The sequence below is a fragment of the Orycteropus afer genome, unplaced genomic scaffold (genome assembly GCF_000298275.1).
Source record: "Orycteropus afer afer isolate SDZICR_OR568_19922 unplaced genomic scaffold, OryAfe1.0 scaffold00174, whole genome shotgun sequence".
NCBI classification, from domain to species: Eukaryota; Metazoa; Chordata; class Mammalia; order Tubulidentata; family Orycteropodidae; genus Orycteropus; species Orycteropus afer.
In genome coordinates, this window is record NW_006921761.1 from 1,136,350 (window position 1) to 1,157,240 (window position 20,891).

Sequence of the window (20,891 nt, forward strand, 5' to 3'; positions counted from 1 at the left end):
GGGGCCTGCTGCGCTTCCTGTGCACGTCACTGGCAGGACTTTCCTCACACCCTGTCAGAGTTAGTTTTGTGGGTGCTGGTCTTGCCTACCAGGCTCTGAGCTCCTCACCTGGCTATGAGCCAGAGACAACGATCACATGGCTCACGGTCCTTGGTCACCCCAAGTCTCCCCCATGCATTTTACAGCCTCCTCTACTCTCCTGCCACATGGGACACCAAGAACTGCTCACTGGCCTGGCTGATACGAGGCTCCACTCCTCGGCGGGTATGAAATGAGAACACTATCTGAGAGCTCACTCTTGGCAAACACCTGTACCTGTGACATGAGGTAGCACTGCAGGCAGGTGTGGGTGTCACCCTGCCCCGGGCTGCCCACCTTCGGGTGACTCAAGGGCCCTTGCTGCCTTTGATGTACTAATCCAGGCGGCTCCTTGCTTCTCAAAGGGTGGTCCCTGGCCCTGCAGCCTCAGCCTCACCGGGAGCTCTTCTCAGGACGGTTCTGGGCCTGCACGGTCAGTCTGCTTTAACAGGCCCAGCAGGTGAATCGTGCTCAGGCAAGGTGCTCTCACCCTGCTGGCCTTACCCCTCCACAAGGCACCCAGCCACAACTGGCCCGTTTTTGCCCACGGTGGTTTCTGAAGGTCTGAGGTGGAATTGCCTCAGAAGGAATTTCTGAGCCTGCAAGATGCATGTTGGACTTGGATTCAGATTGCTGAGGTGCTCTTACCTCTCATTACAGGTCTGGTTTATTGGGCCACTGAGGGACTTGGCGTCATGTCTGCGTCTCATCAAGTGGCTTTATCTTTCTGTGTCCTGCTGGAGGGTGCATACCAGTTAGGCTTTCCTGAGAAGATCGTAACTCTGTTCTGACTCCTGGGGCGTAGAGGGGCAGGCTGTCGCAGTCAAGGGCGGGAGGGACTTGGTGCTCACCAGCTGTTAGTCATGACCCCAGGCAGGCCACGCCCCACAACTGTGGACAGTCTGCTGGGTGCATGTGAGAAGCATCCTCTCCTGTCGCCTGAGCAGAGATGAAGGAGCTCTGATAGCACAGTGGCCAAGCACACATCTGTTTACCAAAAGGTCAGTAGTTCGAACCCACCAGCTGCTCCATGGGAGAAAGAAGAGGCAGTCTATTTCCATGAAGACTGACAGCCTAGGAAACCCTGTGGGCCAGTTCCACTCTGTCCTCTAGGGACACTGTGAGTCAGAATGGATCCACGGCAACAAGTAGAGATGGAGGGAGGGGTGGATGGGCCAGCTTTCAGGTAATGAGACATGTTAAAGAAGCTGCATGGGGTCACTCAAACACCCTCATGGCGCTGCTCGTAACCCGTGTCCCATTGGCTGCTCGGGAGTAGCAGGACTCTCCCACCCAACTCAGGATTGTGTGTGTGTGTGCGCGTGAGTGTGTGCACGCATTTAAACAGCTCAGGATTGTGTGTGCGTGTGTGTGTGCACGCATTTAAATAACTCAGGATTGTGTGTGTGTGCGCGTGTGTGTGCGCGTACTTAAACAACTCAGGATTGTGTGTGTGTGTGTGTGTGCGAGTGTATGCACGCATTTAAACAAGGTGTTGCCATTGTCAGTGTCTGGCCAGGACCTGTCTGCTATGTCTGGTGCCTGCAGGAAACTCCCCACACAGTTTTCTCTGTTCTTTGGAGCTCTCTGTGGTGAGTTCTGGAAGCCTGGGGCGCAGGACCTGGAGCTGGGAAATGTCTGTGGGAGGTGAAGTTATTTGGGTAAAATTGTTTTCATCTCTTTCCACCCCTCATTCTCTGCATGTCTAGCTTGGATGAGGAAACCTGGGTAGAGACCTTGTCAGTGTTTTCAAATTTCGAAAGGGCTGTCGTGGGTCAGAGTATGGGCTATGGCCTGGGAGATGCTCAAAGGGCAGAGCTGGCCCCACGTCGGGGATGGGGTGGGAGGTCCACAGGGAATTAGTTCAGGTGAGTTGTGAAATGTCCACCTGACCCTGAAGGTACCTAATGAGCTCCACATCACGGCAGGTGTGCAAGCAGGAGACAGGTTGTGACAGGGTGGATATCAGAGGGCTGGCCCACCATGACCTCCACGACCTTTCCCCGCTTCATGCCCTCAGAAGCCCAGCGTACTGGCCAGAGGTGGGGGGACGAGAAGGCCTGGAGCACCCCGATGACCCCATCTGTGGAGCAAAGTGCCCTTCACCTTCCAGAGTGCTGCCTTGCACCCTGTTCGCAAAAGTGGCCTTTGTCAAAGGCAATGGTGTGGCATCATGGGGAAGTGGCCCTTCTCATCTGTGGCCAGCACCTCCCAGCAGCCTTCGTGGAAGTCACCTTCTGCTCTTCCCTCCTGGGTCCTACCCTGGGGGCTGCAGCTTCAGAAAGGCTGATTGTCCCTTCCTATGGTCGTGGGAATGAAAATCCCCCCCCTTCTTTGGCCAGTATTAAGGGTGAGGAGCAGGTGGGTGAATACCCCAAGCTCTCTGCAGAGTCCTGGCGCTAATGCCTGCACCCCCGCCTTGGCCAGGACCCCTGCCCAGTGCCAGACTCCCATCCTACACCAGTTGCCTGTTATGTCGCAGCCCAGGACAGATGCAGGTCGAGTTTCACAGCTGGCTATGGGGAGCAGGCTGCAGCCCTCCTCCTCTGTGGAGAGGAGGTTGGCTCCTGTCAAGCTGTCAGCCCCTTTCCAACCCGGAGAGACACCTGCCTTCCAGAGCCGGCTGGAGTCTGTGCCCGGCTTCCTTTGACTCAGCCCCTGGGAGTCCTTCCAGCAACAAATTACGTGGCCGGCTGGAGGGTCTAGAAACAGCCCTCCTGTCCTGCCCCCACCCCATCAGATGCAGCCCTGTGTGAGCCGGCGGGGGACGAGGGGTGCAGATGACATCACTGTCTCGGGGCAGTGCAGGCTGGGGGGAAGAGGGAGCACCCCTGGGCTTGTCTGTGGCGATGGCCAGTGCCTCTGCAGCTCTGGGCCTTGGCCTTAACTATGAGCTGGACAGATGGGCTTCCCCAGGAGTGGTCCACCTGGGGAGCGGCCCAGGCAGGGCTGCGGAGCTGGGGTGGATGACCCCAAGAAGCAGTCCACGGTGGGTGCACAGAGTTTATATGTTCCCATCTCTGAGGGGCCGGTGCAAGGACAGGATTGGACCCGTTCTCCTGGGAGCCTGGGAAATGAGGCCAGAGTGGCCCCTGTGGAGGGTCTCGGCGAGAGTACTGATAACGGCTGCTGCAGCAGGCGTGGGGATGATGTCCGCTGACCTCCTCCAACGTCACAAGCATAGGGACAGAGTCACCATCAGCAGCTCAGGCTTATACCTATGAGACCAGACATGCTGTCACCCTCCAACTTTTTACCAACTCTGACACCAACCCTTCCATGGCACACATTACTTCTATGCTGGGTTCGATGATTTGTTGCAATGGCCACACAGAACTCAGAATACTCACAATTAAGGAGTTTATTAAGGAAGTAACAGTTCAGGTTTAGGAATGCTCGGGGCAGTCTCCCCTCTGTTGTGCCCTCAGGCACACCTTTCTGGTGCCTGGCCTCTGCCCTGCTTAGGCAAGTGTTACCAAGCTCTGTTAAGTCTGCCAATAGGTATCCGTAGGTGCACCTCACTCCGCCAGCAAGCCTCCTGCCCAGGGACACTCAGCTTTCTCGCTCCATGGACCAGCAAGCCAGCTAATCTCTGGGTTCTGCTGCTGCCTTCTCTCTGCTGGTCTCTGTGCCAGCACAGGGATCTCGGGCCCAAGGACACATTCCACTCCACCCTGGGCTCTTGTCTCTTGATGGCAGTGAGATCCCCTCCTTCTGCCTCTAGAAAGGCTCCTTTTAAACCTAGCGGGGAGACACAACTGGCCAGTCCCCACAGAAGGGTTCTTTTTACACCTTATTCCCATGGTTCCACCCCTACAAGGGTGCCATGTGCCTTACATGCATTACTAACAAACCATCCCACCCCGTTGGTGGGTCACAAGTACATTACACTTGCATAGTTCCACCCAGTCACCTGGTGGGAGTCATGAAGACCACGGCTGGAAGAACCAGACCAGGTCGTTCACTGCAGCACAACCCCCACGTTTATGAGCACTTTGTGGGCATCACCGCCTTGGTCCCCATGACAGCCCTCTGGAAGATTAGCTTCCTCATGGTTCAAAGGAGAAAACTGCGGTCCAAGGAGAGGAAACAACTTGCCTAGGAACTGGGCAGCAGAGCTGGGATTTGAACTTGCACGGTCAGACTCTAGAAGCCCACACCCTAAACCCAGTCGGATTCCTGACCTCCCCCGCGCTGCCCAAGGTGCTGCAGGAAGCATGGCTGCCCACTGGAGCTCCCAGGAGGGGCGGTGTGCCTCACCACTACCTCCCTCTGGTGCTTCCCCAGCTGGTGTCATGCAGTCCTGGGCTGTCTGTCCCCCTTGAGTTGTCCCCGCTGAAGATTCTGCAGGAGACAAAGTACCTAGGTTGGTGCCTGCGTGGGGGGTGACCCACCAGTTGTCACGCTCTGCCGTTCTCAGCACACAGAGAGGCTTCCACTTCATACTGTCCTTTCCACCTAGTCTAGCTGGGGAAACGGGCCCAGAGGTGAGGAGGCAACTTCCAAGGACCTCAGAAGAGCTAGAGAGGCCGTCTGTGGAGGGTCGGTCAGTGTCCCTTAGAATCGTAGAGTTGGAAGCTGTGCCTTTAATTATTTGCAGTTACCTCTGGTAACTAAGTCAGCACTTGACGGAGGAGCCAAATGGCAGAAGTGTATGGGAAGGGGCCCTCGAGTCCTTTTTGAGAAAGAAAGTCATTTCATTGCATCTCACCGTCTGAGGATGTGTCTTGACGGAAGTTACTTTGTAGGCGATGTCCTGGGCTCAGCCAGCCTGGCGGCAGGTCTGCCTCCTGGCAGAGTTGAAAGACAGACAGATGAGTCAAGCTGTGCTCAAGGTGGTTATTTCGTGAGCTTGTCTGTCTCCCCACTGGCCCCTTGGTGGGTTTCTGTGCCCACAGAAAGCTTAGGATGGTGTCTAGCCTGCTGGGACCCATCGGGGGTAGAAGGACTCAGACAATCCCAAGCTCATATGCCGCCACTCACCAGCTGCAGGACTTCAGACAGCTGGTCTGAGCTCCCTGAGCCTCAGTTTCCCCATGTATGAGATGGGAAGTCACACTTTCGTCACACTGGACCTGAGATGGTTAGGGGAGAAGATCTGAATGAGAAGACGTTGTAAGCCCTAAAGGAGCATGCATGTATTGTTGCTGGGTTCAGGGGAGGCTTGCTGTAGGAAGTAACATAACAACTTAATACAAGAACAGTATTGCACAAAGAGATATTTATAGGGCACCAGACTGAGTGCCCTCAAGTTGATTCCGACTCAGTGACCCTAATGGACAGAGTAGAACCACCTCAAAGGGTTTCCAAGGCTGTCATCTTTATGGAAGCAGACCGCCACATTTCTCTCCTGGGGAGTGGCTGGTGGGTACAAACTACCACCTTTTCAGTTAGCAGCTGAGTGCTTAACCAGCTTCACCTCCTCCAGGAAGCCTTCCTTGATATGACGAGTCCCTTTCCCACCCTCATCCACGTTTGCCTGGGGCTCGCCCCTTCTCTGTGCTCCTACCACAGCCTGTGCACGATGGTATATTCCAGAACAGACAGACGTGTATTATTGTAACCCCTGGGGCTGCCAGTGTTTTGCTGTCATTCATGCCTTAACCAGGAGTTCAGACCTCTTGAGTCTTGACACCTTGCTAGCCTCATCAGATGAGGCTAACAGGGCAGAGAAGGGGAAAATAGGTCCCAGATATATCTATTTCCTAAACAATGGTGAGTCATCTGTGAGCCAACTAATTTACTAATTACAATTGACCTATTTAGAATAATCCTGTTAAGCTAGTAGGGAGGAAGAGGGGAAGGACAGGAAATGAATGTTTATTGAGCACCGGTTAGGAGCCTGGCAGGGGGTGACTCTGTAAAGCACTGCACAGAGGGTGCAGTGCTGTTTCTCCCATCTCCCATCACACCAGCGACAGTATTGAGTTCAGAGAGGGTGAGTGATTTGTAAGCAGTCACACAGCTCATAAATGACAAAGCCATTGTTCTTGGCTCTTCCCACTGCTGTGTTGGCATCATGAGCATAGAAAGGACTGGCTTGAACATGGCTTTCACCTTGAACTGCTGTGAGATAGCTTTGGTGGTTGTTGAGGCAGAAACCATAGAGCCCAGTCCACGGTGACCTTGTGACTTGTCACTGTCACCATCCAGCACATATGCTCTGAAGCTGGCAGCCCTGACGTTTTTCTCCTCACTCGGGACACTGAGCCAGACTAGCTGTTCCCACCGAGCCCATGACTCATCCTCCCGTGCAGACTAGACAGGCTCGGCCTCTGCAGAAGGTTCCTCAGGGAAGCTCATGCCTGGCCCCCAGCCAGCGTGCCCAGCTACTGCCGCCGCTTCCCCACCACCAGCTCCTTCCCCTCCTCACAGTTGGCTCCATTTGCTCCCATGATGCTTTTTGCCCTTCCTTAGCTCCCAGAATGCCTTGGGCCTATAAGGAAATTAATAATCATGTTGGTAAGAGGAACTTTTTGCTATGTAATAAGTAACAGTTGGAATGAATGTTTAACATGTTTGAAGAGCAATTCTGCTGAGACAAAACAAAGCAAACCATTGCCATCAGTTTAATTCCAACCTATGTTGCTGTTGTTGTTAATGTGCCGTCGAGTTGGACCCCACTCATAGTGACCCCTCCTTGGGTTTCCGAGGCAGTATCACTATGGAAGTAGATTGCCCAACCTTCCTTTCGAAGAGTGGCTGGTGGATTTGAACCGCCAGCCTTCTGGTTAGCAGTCAAATGCCTTAGGCACTATGCTACCAGCAACCCTATAGGACAGAGTATAACTGCCCCATAGGGTTACCAGGGCTGCAGATCTTTACAGAAGCAGACTGCCTCATCTTTCTTCCATGGAGTGACCGGTGGGTTCGAACCTTTTGGTTAGCAGCCAGCAGCCAAGTGCTTAACCACTTTGCCACCAGAACTCCTCCTGCTGAGAAAACCCACTTGACAGATGCAGACGACACATCTTTCTCCCACAGAGTGGCTGGTGGATTCAAACTGACAACTTTTTGGTTAGTAGCTGAGTGCTTTTACCATTGCACCACCAGAGTTCTTCTCCAGAGAAAATCAACTCATTGCAACTCCGCAGGACAGAGTGGAGCTGCCCTGTAGGGTTTCCAGGGCTGTCGGTCTTTACAGAAGCAAAGCCCAAACCAAATCCACTGTCATCAAATCCATTCCGACTCACAGCGCCCCTAGAGGACAGAGCAGAACTGCCCCACAGGGTCTCCAGGACTGTCTGTCTTCTCAGAAGCAGAGCCCAAACCAAACCCACTGCTGTGGAGTTGATTCTGACTGATAGCGCCCCCAGAGGACAGAGTAGAACTGCCCCACGGGGTTTCCAGGGCTGTCAATCTTTATAGAAGCAGACTGCCTCATGTTTCTCCTTGGAGCATCTGGTACATTCGAACAGTCGACCTTTGGATTGGCAGCCAAATGCCTTAACCACTGCGCCACCAGAGCTCCTCTGCCAAGAAACAAGGGTTTAAAAGACAGAACTGAGATCACTGGCTTCCTTTGGCTAGTGTGTCACTGAGGGGCAGGTTTTTCCAGTTAGCATTTCTGTTGAACATATGAATGAACTCCTCTAGTAGCCTACAAGAAAAGGAAAACACCAATGTTCCTGGCTGGCTTCATCCGCTGACTATAGCGACAGAAACATTCCTTCCTCTGTCTCCTGTGTGGGGAAGAAAGAGCGAAAAAAACAGTACACAGACTTGATAGACTTAGCTTTTTTATTTGGCAGGTCAGAGAGGTCCATGTTGTTGAAGGTTTGTAAGCACCACAGAGTCAGTGACGTGCCTGCTTGTTCGCGTCTGTGTCCCCACCTCGCATACCATAAACACTCAGGGATGTGTTGAATTACCGAAGCAATCAGCTCTCAGGTTCTTGGGGGAGTAGCGGTAGACCCCACAGAGATGGTGTTTGGGCCCGTTCTTGTGTGTGTAAACCTGCCCTCTCTCCAGGTGAGGTCTGAGACCTGCCAGGGGAGGGGACAGTTGTGATGACTGTTACCACCTCTGGTTGAGCTCCTGGCTGGAAGCTGCCAGTGTGTCCCTGTCTGAGGATTGGTCCAGATGCCACGTTGGAGGTGGGGAAGACTGGCCTGCCAGTAGCTGGCAGGCAGCCCTGGGAGAGCCATGTCTATGGCCCGCCCTGGCTTGTCCCCTCTTTGTCCTTCCTTACTGAGCCAGAGCTTGTGGGGCCGGTTATCTGTGTCCATGCAAATCCTCTGGGACTTGTGCATGGGGTCAAGTCACTAAAGGCACTTGCCCAGGCTCTAGGTTTCTAACTTAGCATCTGGGTGTCTGTCTGCAGGGGAGGCTTTCCAGAGACTCCCTGCACAGCCTCTGACTGGCTGGCATAGCAAGTGGGCCTGGCCCAGGACTAGCCACGTGTACGAGAACCCCCAGGTGCTGGAGCCCCGAGGTTTGGCTTGTCCCTGTGCTGCCATTTGCTGGCAGGGTGGCCTGGAGCAAGTAGCTTAGAACATCTGTGCCTTTGTTTCCCCATCCGTGACACGGGGATGGTGAGAGGCAACGCCTCACCGGGTTGTTCGGGGAGCCCCAGGTACAGTGCTTGGCTGAGAGTTGGGGAGCGGTGTGAAGCAGCCTATACTGGCCTTTGGTGTCTTGACTGTTGTTTGTAAGAAGGGACTGATGGTAGCGGATCACACTGAGCTCGTTCGAGACCACCGGCATCCAGGAGTCACGGGCTTAATCCCAGTCCAGCAGTTGGCTTTTTGCAGCTCTGTCTTCCAGACCTTGGTTTGTCGTCTGAAACAAGTCGTGAGAGTCAGCTGGCTCCTTTGTCAGCTGTGCAGGGCCTCTGCACACGTAGGGCTTAGCCTTTGCTTTCTTCTAACCAAGCAGCAGCCCCCGGGCAGGGGTGTTTCTGTGTCCCCTGGAGGATGGGCACAGAAGAACACAGGCATGCCCCCTTCTGCCAGGCCCAGACCCGGGTGTGCGTGTGTGGACGGAACTCCTGGAAGCCGGGCCGCGGCCCGACGCCTGCCCCACCGCCTTCCTGACGGCCTGCCTGTGCGGAATAGCTGCCGCCTCCTCTCACAATGAGGGCCTCTGTTCCCGGGCGCCTCTCACCGCGGGTGCCAGCTCAGTGCCCTGGGGCCTGCAAGCATCTGAGGTGAACACAGATGCCTCTTGTTGGCCGCCTGGAAACACAAACCAAACATTTGCCGAAATGGCTGTTGTCGTATAAGCTGACTAGGGCCAGGGGCGCTTGCACTCGCCAGGCAGGCAGAACAGAGGGGTAACGAGGCCTGCTCCTGACTTGGGGGGAGGAGGGCCGGCACCTCTGGGCCTCGGTTTCTCCATCTGTAAAGTGGCGGTGGTACATGTCTTGTGAGCCTGTGAGGGTCAGGGGAGGCGGCGCAGTGTTTGGGCCCTGAAAGCTGTAACAGCAGAGGGCCATCGTGCTGGGACAGCCCCGAGATCATCCAGAAGTCTTTGTGCTTTGTCACGTGTCTGTAGCCTCCCGGGATCATGAGCCCAGGGCCCCCCCTGGGGATTGGGAACCACACGGGGTAGCAGCCCCTCTGCACCCTGCATCCCTGCCCTTGTCTCCTTCCCTCCCCTCAGCCTCTCCCTGGCCCCAAGTCGTGGCTGGCTGCCAGCAGTGTGGAGGAACCAGGGACCAGGCGTAGCTTGGAAGGAGCATCCTGGACACCTTGATTCTGCTCTCTGTGCCTTGTTTCTTCAGAGTAGCGTGGCATCATGAGCAAACAGCAGACCTGGAGGACGCTCTGGGCCCCTCTCCACTCAGCTCCACGTGGTCCCAGACGGGGCCCCTACTCACTTCAGATGCATCCACAGCGGGGCCCAGGAAGCCGCCTTACATGCTGTGATTGTGCAGACATTATCCTGGTCTGAATCCTTGTAATCCTCCTGGCCTCTGCTTAAAGGGGTCCGCGTCCTGTACTGGAGATCCGGGCGGGTCTTGACTCCAGACCAGCCAGGAAGAGGCAGGACCTTAGGGGGAAGCCAGCAGCTGGACTGTCTGACTTGCAGAACATTGCGGGCCTCCCTTGTGGCCCAAGGCCACAGGCCCCTTGGGTCCCCTCTGGTCCCCATCGTATGGTCGCTGTCCACACCCTGGGTTTGTTTGTAGATAACTTGACCACAGCACGCCTCCTTTCTGGAGGTGTGGACAGCTGTGGTCCCTGCCTTATGGGTCACAGTGAAGGTGAGAAGGGGACAGCCAGGTGAGGTCCTCAGAGCGCTGCTGAGGACAGAAGCACCAACAGAAGGTCTTCCTGACTCCAAAGTTCACGCCTTTTTGTGACTCTGAGCTGCTTCGGTTTCTCTGTCCCCTGACCTTGTGTCAGTCCACCAGCCAGCCGTTCACCTAGCCAGCTGCCTGCAGGGCATGGGAGGGTTCGCGGAGGCTGTGCCAGGTGTAGCGGTAGGTTTGGGGCACACACAACTAGAGCGCCGAGAGTGCTGCACCCATTTAGCTGCGAGGGTTATACCATGCGGTGTGCGCTGCGTGGAGGGGGACGTTGTTCCTCAGCAGGGGGTCAGGGCTCACCGGGCGAAGGGCCAGCTCTCCTGAGTGGGGCACAGCGCCGGCCTGGCCCGTCCTGAAGATGGTCTCGTGGGGAAGGGGGTCCTGACGGTGGGAGCCGGACCCTGGTCCTTAACCGGCCGCTTGGCTCTGAGACGCTGGAGGGCTCTCCTTCACCTCCCTGTGCACCTGTTACTGCTCCCATTACCCGCCATCAGGGGTGTTGGGAGCATTAGAGCGGGAGTAGGGCCTGGGATGCTGCTGTCCCTGTCACAGGCAGGGACGGGACTTCAGGTCAGTCATGGTAAGTTCTGTAACACACATCGAAAGGGCAACACAACTTCAGAAGCCAGGCTGGGGGGAGGGAAGGAGCCTTCCTGAATAGGGAGGCATGACCCTTGACTGGGCCTTAAAGGATGAGCCCTTTCATCACACCAGAACTCTTGAAAGGCACCTGGGTCGTGAACGGACCATCTCACCTGCTGTGGAACCAAAAGGTAATGGGTAGGCTAAACCCTAGAGGTCCTTAACTCAGTCACCACCCCCACCACCAGCAGGACCCTGGCCCCCTCCAGCCCAGCTCCGAGTCTCACTTCCCTCAGACAGAATTCCTAGTTCATGTGTGAGGGCCTCTACCAAAAACCAAAGCAAACTCACTGCCATCGAGTCATCCGTCTCATAGCGACGCCTCCTTAGGTTTCCAAGGCAGTATCACTATGGAAGTAGATTGCCCAGTCTTCCTTCTAGGGAGTTGGCTGGTGGGTTTGAACCACCAGCCTTCTAGTTAACAATCAGATGCCTTAGGCACTATACCACCAGAGCTCCTGTGATGGCCTTGTTGTTGTTATGTGCTGTCGATTTGGGCCTGACTCATAGCGACCCCTCCTTGGGTTTCCAAGGCAGTATCACTATGGAAGTAGATTGCCCAACCTTCCTTCCAAGGAGTGGTTGGTGGGTTTGAACCACCAGCCTTCTGGTTAGCAGTCAAGTGCCTTAGGCACTATGCTCTCAGAGCTCCGTGATAGCCTCTAGGTCGAATTAATTGGGTTCCTTCATCCCACAGACTGGCAGGGGGGCATTTTCCCCTCTAAATGCAGGTATTTTGAGGGATTGTGTCTTTATCTTTTGCAGAAAAACCTCTAAATTAGAAGTGTTGCCATTTTAAATTGCAGATTGAGGAACTTAATGAGAAGGAATGAAGTGTTGTGTTTGCAGCTTTTGTTCTTTTTTATTTTTTTTGCTGCTGAATCATGGCGCTAGAGTTTATATATTTTCATTTTAGGTGAAATGATTTGCCTAATTAGGCCTGTCATTCATCACCACCTGTTCTCTTAGTTACATAGTTATATTATTAAGCTTGCAAGCGGATGGAGGAATTAATTCAGTGGAGAGTTAGGGTTCACTAGGATGCTACTAGGTTTTATCCAGTTTATCTGGTATGGAAACTGATCATTTTTTTCCCTGAAAGAACAAAACAGCTCCTTATGTTCCCTGATTCAGGATTTCACTGAGCACTGTATATGTTGCAGGCACGGTCCTAGGCACAAGGGGCAGGGCAAATACGGTGCAGGCCCTGCCCTTAGGGACTCCAGTCTAGTGAGAGCTAGACAAAGAAAGTGAGTACCATTAGGGTACCGTGGCCTGAGATGAAGATGAATCTGGGGAGGAGGTGCTATCAGGGAAGGCTTCCTGGAGAAGGTGACCTCTGAAGGGCAAGTGGAGTCAGTCAGATAGAGACTTTGGTTAAACCAAGAGGTGTCATAGCAGTTCTGCTGAAGCATGGGGCTGTGCAGGGGAAAGACTCTTTTAGGACTAGGTGCCTCTGGGGAGTTGGAAGGAAATGAATGTGTGTGGGTACAGTGGGCAGCAGGAAGGAGGCTGGCCAGGGAGCCATGGTGGGCCCCGGAGAGCCGTGTGGTCTCTGCTGAAGCACCTGGCTTCTCAGTGCCTGAAATGACTTCCTGCAAATCACAAAGCCCCATGTAGGACAAGAAACTCCTACCATGCACCACCCTGAAACCCTGAGCCGAGCTCCAGCTAACCATGCCGTCTTGCTCTCTCTCCCACAGCCCAGTTTAACGGCACCGAGAAGCGACAGGCCTCCCCCTCACCTTCCCGGGACCGGCGACGCCAGCTTCGAGCTCCTGGAGGAGGCTTCAAGCCCATCAAACATGGGAGCCCCGAGTTCTGTGGGATCCTGGGAGAAAGAGTGGACCCTGCTGTCCCCCTGGAGAAGCAGATGTGAGTGCCAACGGAACAGCTCAGCCTCCCTCTTGGTTCATCCAACCTCTGCACTTCCCTTTTTTGTCTTTTTCTTGGTTTTAAAATCCACAGACTCAGGGAGTTCAAGGGGCCTTTGCATCTGACCCCGTCACGTACAGATGGACAGGTTGAGGCTCACGGAGGGTCAGGTCCGCCACCCAGTCAGTGGGAGGCCCGGGATCGGAACTCGAGTCTCCCGATTCCTAGCCCTGAGCTCTCCCCCTCCACACTGCGCTCCTTCCCTTCCTTTGATGCTAGCAGTGGGGAGGGAAAACTGCCCACACAGCTCACCCTTGCTCCTGCATCCTGGTTTCTGACCTCCCTGTCTAGCCAGTGGATTTCTTACAAAGCCAAGTGTAAACTGAATCCCCTTACGGTGGCTATCTTTTCCAGCTAGAGAAGGTTCTGTCCTGTCTGCTGGATCGTAGTGGGCAAAGCCTGTACACTGCTGATAGGGGTCTCCCCAGCCCCTGTGCCGATCTTGGGCCCACTCAGTGGCCAGGTCCTGTCCATTCTGCCCAGTCTCACGACCCCCCAGCATTGTGCTGGGTCAGGCTCTTTCCTGCACACATACACTCCATCATGGCTATTACTCCTGTAAAGTCTTCATCTCTACCATCAACTGGGTTCAGAGTAGACAGGTCCCTGCCATGATCCCACAATTCAGGAACCTCTGAAACCTGCCATGGTTGCCCATCACCTCCAGGGCCAAGTGTAGTCTCCCCAGCCAGCCCTTTGCCCTGTGAAATCTACTTTGTCCCCCTCCACTTCTGCCGCATGATGACCTTCTACTCTTTAAGCAGCTGACACCTTTGGGCGTGTCATCCTCGTAACAAGCATGTGTATGACAAATAGCACCATCACCCTATTCCATAGCGGAGATGCTGGGGCTCAGAGAGATGCAGAGCCTTGGCCAGGATCACCCAGCTGAGTGCATACTCAAGACGTAGACCCCACATGCTCCCATTTTTTCCCCACCCTCAGCACACACCTGGTACAGAGCAGGTACTTCATAAAGCCACGGAGAAGGGCCGACTCCACGCTCTGTTCCAGGGACGCTTTCTCACCCTCTCTCGTACTGTATTGGTCCCTGCTGGGGTTCTGGTCCCAGCCTGGCATTGCATCCCCTCCCAGGACTGGCTCCATGAGTGGGACACGGCTTTCCAGAGGATGCCATGTGCCTGAGCCACGGTCTGGGGACACTCAGCCGCCCTCCGGAGGGCCCTGTGCCTGCTGTGCAGAGCGTGTGCCGGGGAGCGCTTGCAGCAGGTGTTGTGTTACTGACGTCTCACAGCCACGCAGACTGGGCGCCAGGTTTGCTTATCTCTCAACTGTGCACTTTCTCATCAACAAACAAAGTTAAGAGGCAAACATGCCTAGGCTGTTCTGAGCCTCCTGACCAGGCTTGGCCAGCCCCTCCACCCCTAAGCGCAGCCCTGAGTCCCGAGGGGCGGGGCCTCTTGAGGACACGCTTCCCTTTCCTAGGGCCGCCTAACCAGGCCCTCAGCCAAGTCCAGAGTCAGAATTGGCTTTCCTGCCCCCATCTTCTCATCTTCTGGATCATGCTGGCCTGCTGGAGGCCCTGACAGGTGTGATGAGATAAATCCATTTCCAGTGGACCCTGACGGCCCAAGTAGAGATCACCTGGCCCCCACCTGGGCTGAGGATGCTTCAGCGTTCAGGACCCCTTCCAGTAGGTGCTGGGAGCCGGCAGCACCGCAGATGCCGTGGTCTTAGGGGTGGTTGGGGATTGGAAGTCACACATCTGCCTGGGCGTCTGTGCTACCTGCCTTCCCCTTTGCTGCCCCTTCATCCTGCACCCTTATGGCTATCAGTGTGCAGACGTGTTCTAGTCACAAATGTCCTGACTGTAAATGAATAAAGATCATGTGTCCCCAGCCTCCCCTAGCTCTAGCTACTGTCCCTTTTGAGAACATAAGCTCTGAGGACAGGAACGTGTGTGGTTACCGCTGCACCCCCAGTGCCTGCAACAGCACCTGGCACATAGTAGGTGCTCAACGCTCGTTGTTGGCTGAGTTCGAGATCTCTGTGAGTTGACAGCCCTCCCTCACCTGCCACCCCTTCTTCCCTTCTCTGCCTGGGTCTCCAGGTGGCCGCCTCTAGGCACGTGCTGCTGCCTTCTCTCTCCTGACCCTTCCACTGCTGCTTGACCTGAGGTTTGACTTCCCAGGGCTCTGTTTCCAAGTCCATGCTCCTCCCAGTAGCCTCTGCAGTCTCCTGGTCCCCAGCCCACACATCTCCCAGAAGCCCCACTCCTGCATCCAGCTGCAGCGTGGCATCTCCATCTGACTGAGGGACAGGCATCTTGGCCTTACCAGGCTCCTGGTCTCCTCTCAGCCTGCTGCTCCCTCAGCTTCCCGGCTCCATCAACACCAGCGTGGCTGGCTAGCTGCGCAGCGGCCTCACACCCAGCATCGGGTGCATTACCAGGTTCTGCCAGATCTCCTCCAGAATACCGCCAGAACCTACCCGTCCCTCCCATCTCCATGGCCACCTCCCATATGGACCGCTCAGTCACTTCCTAAGCCAGAGGGTATTCTTGGTTCCCCTCTGGCCCTCTTTGGGGCATCCTGGTTGATCTGCTGTAAGATCATCCAGAGCAGGTAACATCTTTAGTTCAAACCATTGCCTTCTGTTATGTTTAGAATAAGATCCAAACATCTTCCCTTGGCCCAGAAGCCCCAGGTAACTGGACATGGCCTTCTAGATCGCCCTCATCCTAAACCACGCCCCATACTCAGTGCTCAGGCCACTCTTGCCACCCTTCTGCTCTGTGAACAACCCATCTCGCTCCTACTCCAGGACCTTTGCATGCACTGTTTCTATTATACACACACTTTTTCTTTGGCTCCTCATCATGCAGGTCTCGGGTCGAATGTCATCTCAGGGATCTCCCCCTGCTGTTTCTCCTAAAGTAGGTAACTCCTTCCAACCTATATCCAAAACCTGTTGTCATTAAGTTGATTCTGACTTAACAGCAATCATACAGGACAGTAGAATGGCCTCATAGATTTCCAAGGCTGTCACCTTTATGAGAGCAGACTGCCATGCCTTTCTCCCGCAGAGTGGCTGATAGGTTCAAACCCTGGACCTTTCAGTTCGCAGCTGAGTGCTTAACCATTGTGCCACCAAGGCTCCTTTCTCCTACCCTGCTTACTGCCTTGTCACCAGCCCTGTGTTCCTGCTCTGTACTACTGTCTGAAATGGTTTGTCTATTTGCTGAGTATCCGTCTCATGTCAGCCCCATGAGATCAGGAAGGCAGTACGCAGTCAGTAAATACTGAGTGAGCCCGTGGGTACTGCGTGGGACAGAAGACAGTGGTTGAGTCTCCCAGAGCCCTGGTTCTGACCGGCCAGCTCTGTGAGGGCCAAGGTCTCCCCATGGCCTCCCACCCAGGTTCTTTCCTCAGGCCAGGCAGAGCCTGCCCAGCCCAGCAGTTGACGCCTAGTCCCCACAGGACCACCCAAGGCTTCCTGGTCCTCACCTCCTGCTGACAGGTGGCCTGATCCAGTGCCCTTTGCCCTTCTCTCCTCACCGCCTGCTTGGCTCTTCTTTGATCCCTCTACCCCACGTCCCTGGCCTTCCCCCTCCATGCAAGGTAGCCAGAGCAGCCGAGGAAGGAACCAGCAGCTTATCCTGTTTACCTACCAGGGATTACCCTTAACAAGGCCCCAGGAGGCCCGCCCGCCGCCACCTCTGCTAGACTCGCCACTGATCCCAGGGCAGGGCGGGGCAGGGCAGGGCAGGGCAGGGCGGGCAGCACTTCCCTCAAGAGCACTTCTGGGCCTCTGCAGTGCAGCTTCCGACAGCTGACCTTGTTTTCCTTATAAACCGTTTTGCCAGCTCACTGGAAGTATGTCATGTGGTGAAATTTCCGGGGGGAGTCTCACCAAATCTCTTACTTCTAAAATCGGCTTTGTCTAACTATGTCTTGTGATCACAGCAACGTGTCCTTTCTAAAGCCTATCCCAGGCTTTCATGTCTCTGCAGTGGTTTGATTACACAGTAGCCCGTGCGGGCCCCGCAGTCACACTCCTCTCTCTTCCTGCATAGCTTCAGGAAGGCAGGTGGGTCCACGGCCTGCCTGTTCCCCCTGCCTTTGGTACCTTTCCCGGCAGACACCTACCTGTCCAGCCTGGCCTGCTGGGAAGTGGTCGGCAGCTCGGTCCCATTCTCTCATTGACTGGAAGGCAGCGCTGCACAGAGAGACTCAGATCTGTCCAGGCCTCTCCTTCAGGCTTTCTGAAGTTGGGTTTTTGTTTTTAGGTTATAATTACGTCATCAAGGAGCCCTACTGGCGCAGTGGTTAAAGCACTTGGCGCAAACCAAAAGTTGGCGGTTAGAGACCACCAACCACTCTGTGGGAGAAAGATGTGGCAGTCTGCTTCCGTAAAGCTGTACAGCCTTGGAAAATCGCCTGTGGGCAGTTCTCTGCCCTCCAAGGTCACTGAGTCGTGATGGCAGTGGTCTCTCAGTTACGTCACTGCCATGCTGCTACTTTGTTCTGAGTCCTCCTGTGAATGCGGACAGTGCACAGTGAGGGCGGGGCACCCTTGTTGTCTAGGCGACAGAACTCAGAGGGACCGTGGGAGGACACTCCTGGGCATGTCCCCACTCAAACCTAGAAATTTAAAACTCGGCCTCCGTGGTGGGCAGGGCCTGCAGTAATTATAAGATGGGGGGTGTCTATTTCTGCTAACGTCTGTAGCTGCTGCTTGTTGAAACTCAGCCCATAAAGGCTCTGCATAAACTCATCCATGTGTCATCTTATTTAATGCCACAACCCCAAGAAGGGCTGGAGCGATCCTAGCTGGAGAGAGAACCCGCCTAAGCCAGATTTAGCATTTTGTCCCAGACCCCTGCTGGGGTATGGGCAGAGGCAGGACCCAGAGCCATGGCTGGGCCTGACTGATGCCACGCAGTCCTCCACACTGTTCTCTTCCTGGCTCTGTCTCCCACCCACGTCACTGGCCTTTCCCTTCCGAGACCAGGGGGCAGGCAGACATGCATCATGAGCGGGCCCACTGACCTAATACTGTTTCCTACCTTTCCCATCTGAAAATCCAGTGTTCCCACTAGGTCTTGGGGTGCCCCTGTGCAGGCTCCCACTGGGCCTTTCCGTCTGGGAGCAGCGAGGCTGCAATTCTGTGTACTCAGCCTTTGCTCAGGAGTGCAGAGGTTACTTGCTACACCACCGGCCGGCGGTCCGGGTCACGGGCACTGCCTGTTGGCACCCTCTGCTGCCTTCCCAGCTCAGGATATCCTCACGTTGCGCACACGGCCCCGCTCCACCCCACTGGCCTTCCCCGCAGCCTCTGGGCCTTGCCTCCCACCCCTATTCCTTGCTGCCTGCCCCTCCACCCTGGCTTCTGGCAGTTTCCAAAGCGCACCAGGCACACTCCTGCCTCAGGGCCTGTGAACGTGATGCCTTTCCCAGCCACCCTCCATGACTTCCTCCCTGCTCCTCCAGGTAGAGGCTCAAACATCAGTTTCCAGGAAGCCTTCAAGGGCAGCCTGGTTGACCTGTAAGATCATCCAGAGCCAGTAACATTTTTATTGAAAACTCACCACCGCATTCCATTATGTTTAGAATAAGATCCCACAAAACCAAAGGCACTGCCACAAGTCAGTCTGACTCATCGTGATCCATAAGGCTTCCGGGGCTGTACACCTCACAGCTGTAGATTGCCTCATCTTCCTCCCACAGAGCAGCTGGTCGGCAGCCCAGTGACACCGTGCACCACCAGAGCGCCCTACACGCCCCCAGTAACCAGGCCACTTGTCCTGTGCCACCCCTCTGCTCACAGTGCTCCGGCCAGCTTGCTTCGCAGCAGCGGCCCCCAGCTCCGCGCGATAAAACCCAGCTTACAGATGGGAACGCCGCCTTGTTTCCTCCGCGCACTGAGCGCGGACACCGGCGGTTGCTCTGGCTCTTCTTTGCCTAGCATCTGGCCTGCGGCAGGCGCTCAGTCAGTCTGTGGGACGAACAAACAACGTCCCTCCATCAGGTCCCCGCTGGCTGGGTGCTGACCCTTCTCTGCCTTCTCCCCAGATGGTATCACGGAGCCATCAGCAGGGGCGACGCCGAGAGCCTCCTGCGACTCTGCAAGGAGTGCAGCTACCTGGTGCGGAACAGCCAGACGAGCAAGCACGACTACTCCCTGTCCCTGAAGTGAGTGCAGCGCGCGTCCTGCCCGCTGGGCGGCAGCATTTCCGGAGGGCCCGGAAACCAGCCGGCCTGGGTTTCCACTGTGGTCTTACCTACTGGGAATCCGGGGCGGGTTTGTGGTGGCGGTTTCTGCAGCCCCGGAAGAGGGGGGGCTCTGTCCCTAGGATTTCTTTCAAATGACCAGGAAGCGCTTTCGTGTCTGCTGGGAACGAGGGCTCGCGTAAAGTGCTCAGTGCTCCTAGCCCCTCGGAGTCATCACCACGGTCCTCTGATGAGGACTCCTTCGTCTCCATCTTGCAGCTGGGGAAACTGAGGCTAGAGAGGGGCCGCAACGGCGCAGCAGCACAGGCCAGCTGCCCCTGTCCCACTGTGCCACGCCGCCGTGCTGAGGGTGGCCTTGCCTTACGCGCTCACTTGCCGTGGGCAGGTCCGGGATCAGATTGTGAGCAACGCGGGTAGAGTCGGGCCGCTGTAGCTGTGCAAACCATGTGAACTGCCGAGACTTTGGGACCCACCAGGCACTGCTGTCAGGATGGGCGGCCCCCGATTGGAAGAGAGTTTCTGGGGTGTTTTGTCCAGCGCTGTCACTGGACGGACCGTCCACAGCCCATTTTACGGATAGGAAAACTGAGGCCAGGAGAGAGACGCGATCTCCCAGGCCCTCCACCAGGAACAGTGGGCCCTCTCCCCGGTTTTCTTTGTGTTTTTCCTACCACTCGTAGAGGCCACGTGAGGGAGAGACTCCGTGTACCTGACAGCTGTGTGAACTGTGGGATCGGTGTAGCCAGGGACCCAGAGATGGGGGAGTTGGCCTGCTCTCTTGCTTAAGTCCAACCCCAGTCATCTGCTGGACTCACCCTGAGAGGAACAATGACATGCTGTAAGGATGGGCAGAGGCCAGGCCAACACAGAGGCACCTGGAGAAAGGACAGGGTAGTCCACAAATTCCTTAAGAACACTCTGGGGATAAAGGGAGCAGATACAGTTAGGGGTCACCAGATGAGGGAGGGACAGGCAGGCAGATTCCAGCTCAAGGAGAGCAAAGCCTTCTAACGGTTAGAGCTGTTAGAACTAGAAGAGCTGCCTTGAGAGGCAGTGAGTGTCTCCTCACTGGAAGGATGCAGCCAGAGGCTGGATAGCTGCCGCCTGAGGGAGGACGTGACCAGCTGGGAGGGCACTTGGGCTAAAAGCAGCAGCTCAGGCCCACTGGCACTTGCATCCTTCTCTGTCCACCATCAGACCAGGCACGTTGAAGCAGCAGGTCGCTTCTCCAAGCTGAGGGACGTTCAGTGTGCTGAGACGCACGCAGCTCAGGCCAGAGGCCGGACTGGAGGCAGCCCCAGCCACAGCCGAGGGTGATTAGACTGGGGAGGGGGTGGCCGTGCTGATGGGGGCAGTGAGTCCTTGACTTCCTGCTGCTCCAAGCAGCTCCCCTGTCCCACCACTGCTCACAGGTAGCCTTGCAGCCCAGGTGCCGACAGGGATAGGCTTTCCGATTCCCACTTCCTCTGTTCTGGGCTGAGAGAGGTAAAGGAGGCGGGTGACATCAGAGACAGGCTCCCATGACACCAGCCTGTCCCCAGATCTGGGCTTCCTTCGCTTTTGAGACACTTGGACATTTGCTGTGTCACGCTGGGTTCTGACTGTCTCCCTTTTGTCTCTGAGTTCCTCAGTGACTCTCCTCCAAGAAGTCCTGGCGTCTGGGGCTTGGCTCAGCACAGCCTCCCTAACAGGACTGAATACACAGGAGGGGGACAAGGGTACCCTGTGCCAAGCCTGGCACTCCGTGAGAGCCAGGGCCCCTCAGCTGCTCGAGCTTGCAGTCCACTCTC

The 20,891-nt window shown here is 55.7% G+C and overlaps 1 protein-coding gene across 1 annotated transcript in view; it reads left to right on the top strand.

The window, feature by feature from the left end:
• SHB (SH2 domain containing adaptor protein B) overlaps positions 1-20,891 on the top strand; it is a 141,842-nt gene that overhangs the window by 100,026 nt on the left and 20,925 nt on the right. The window contains 2 exon segments of the mRNA XM_007946877.1: positions 12,676-12,847; positions 18,943-19,062. Of these exon segments, the coding sequence (XP_007945068.1) occupies positions 12,676-12,847; positions 18,943-19,062 (292 nt within the window).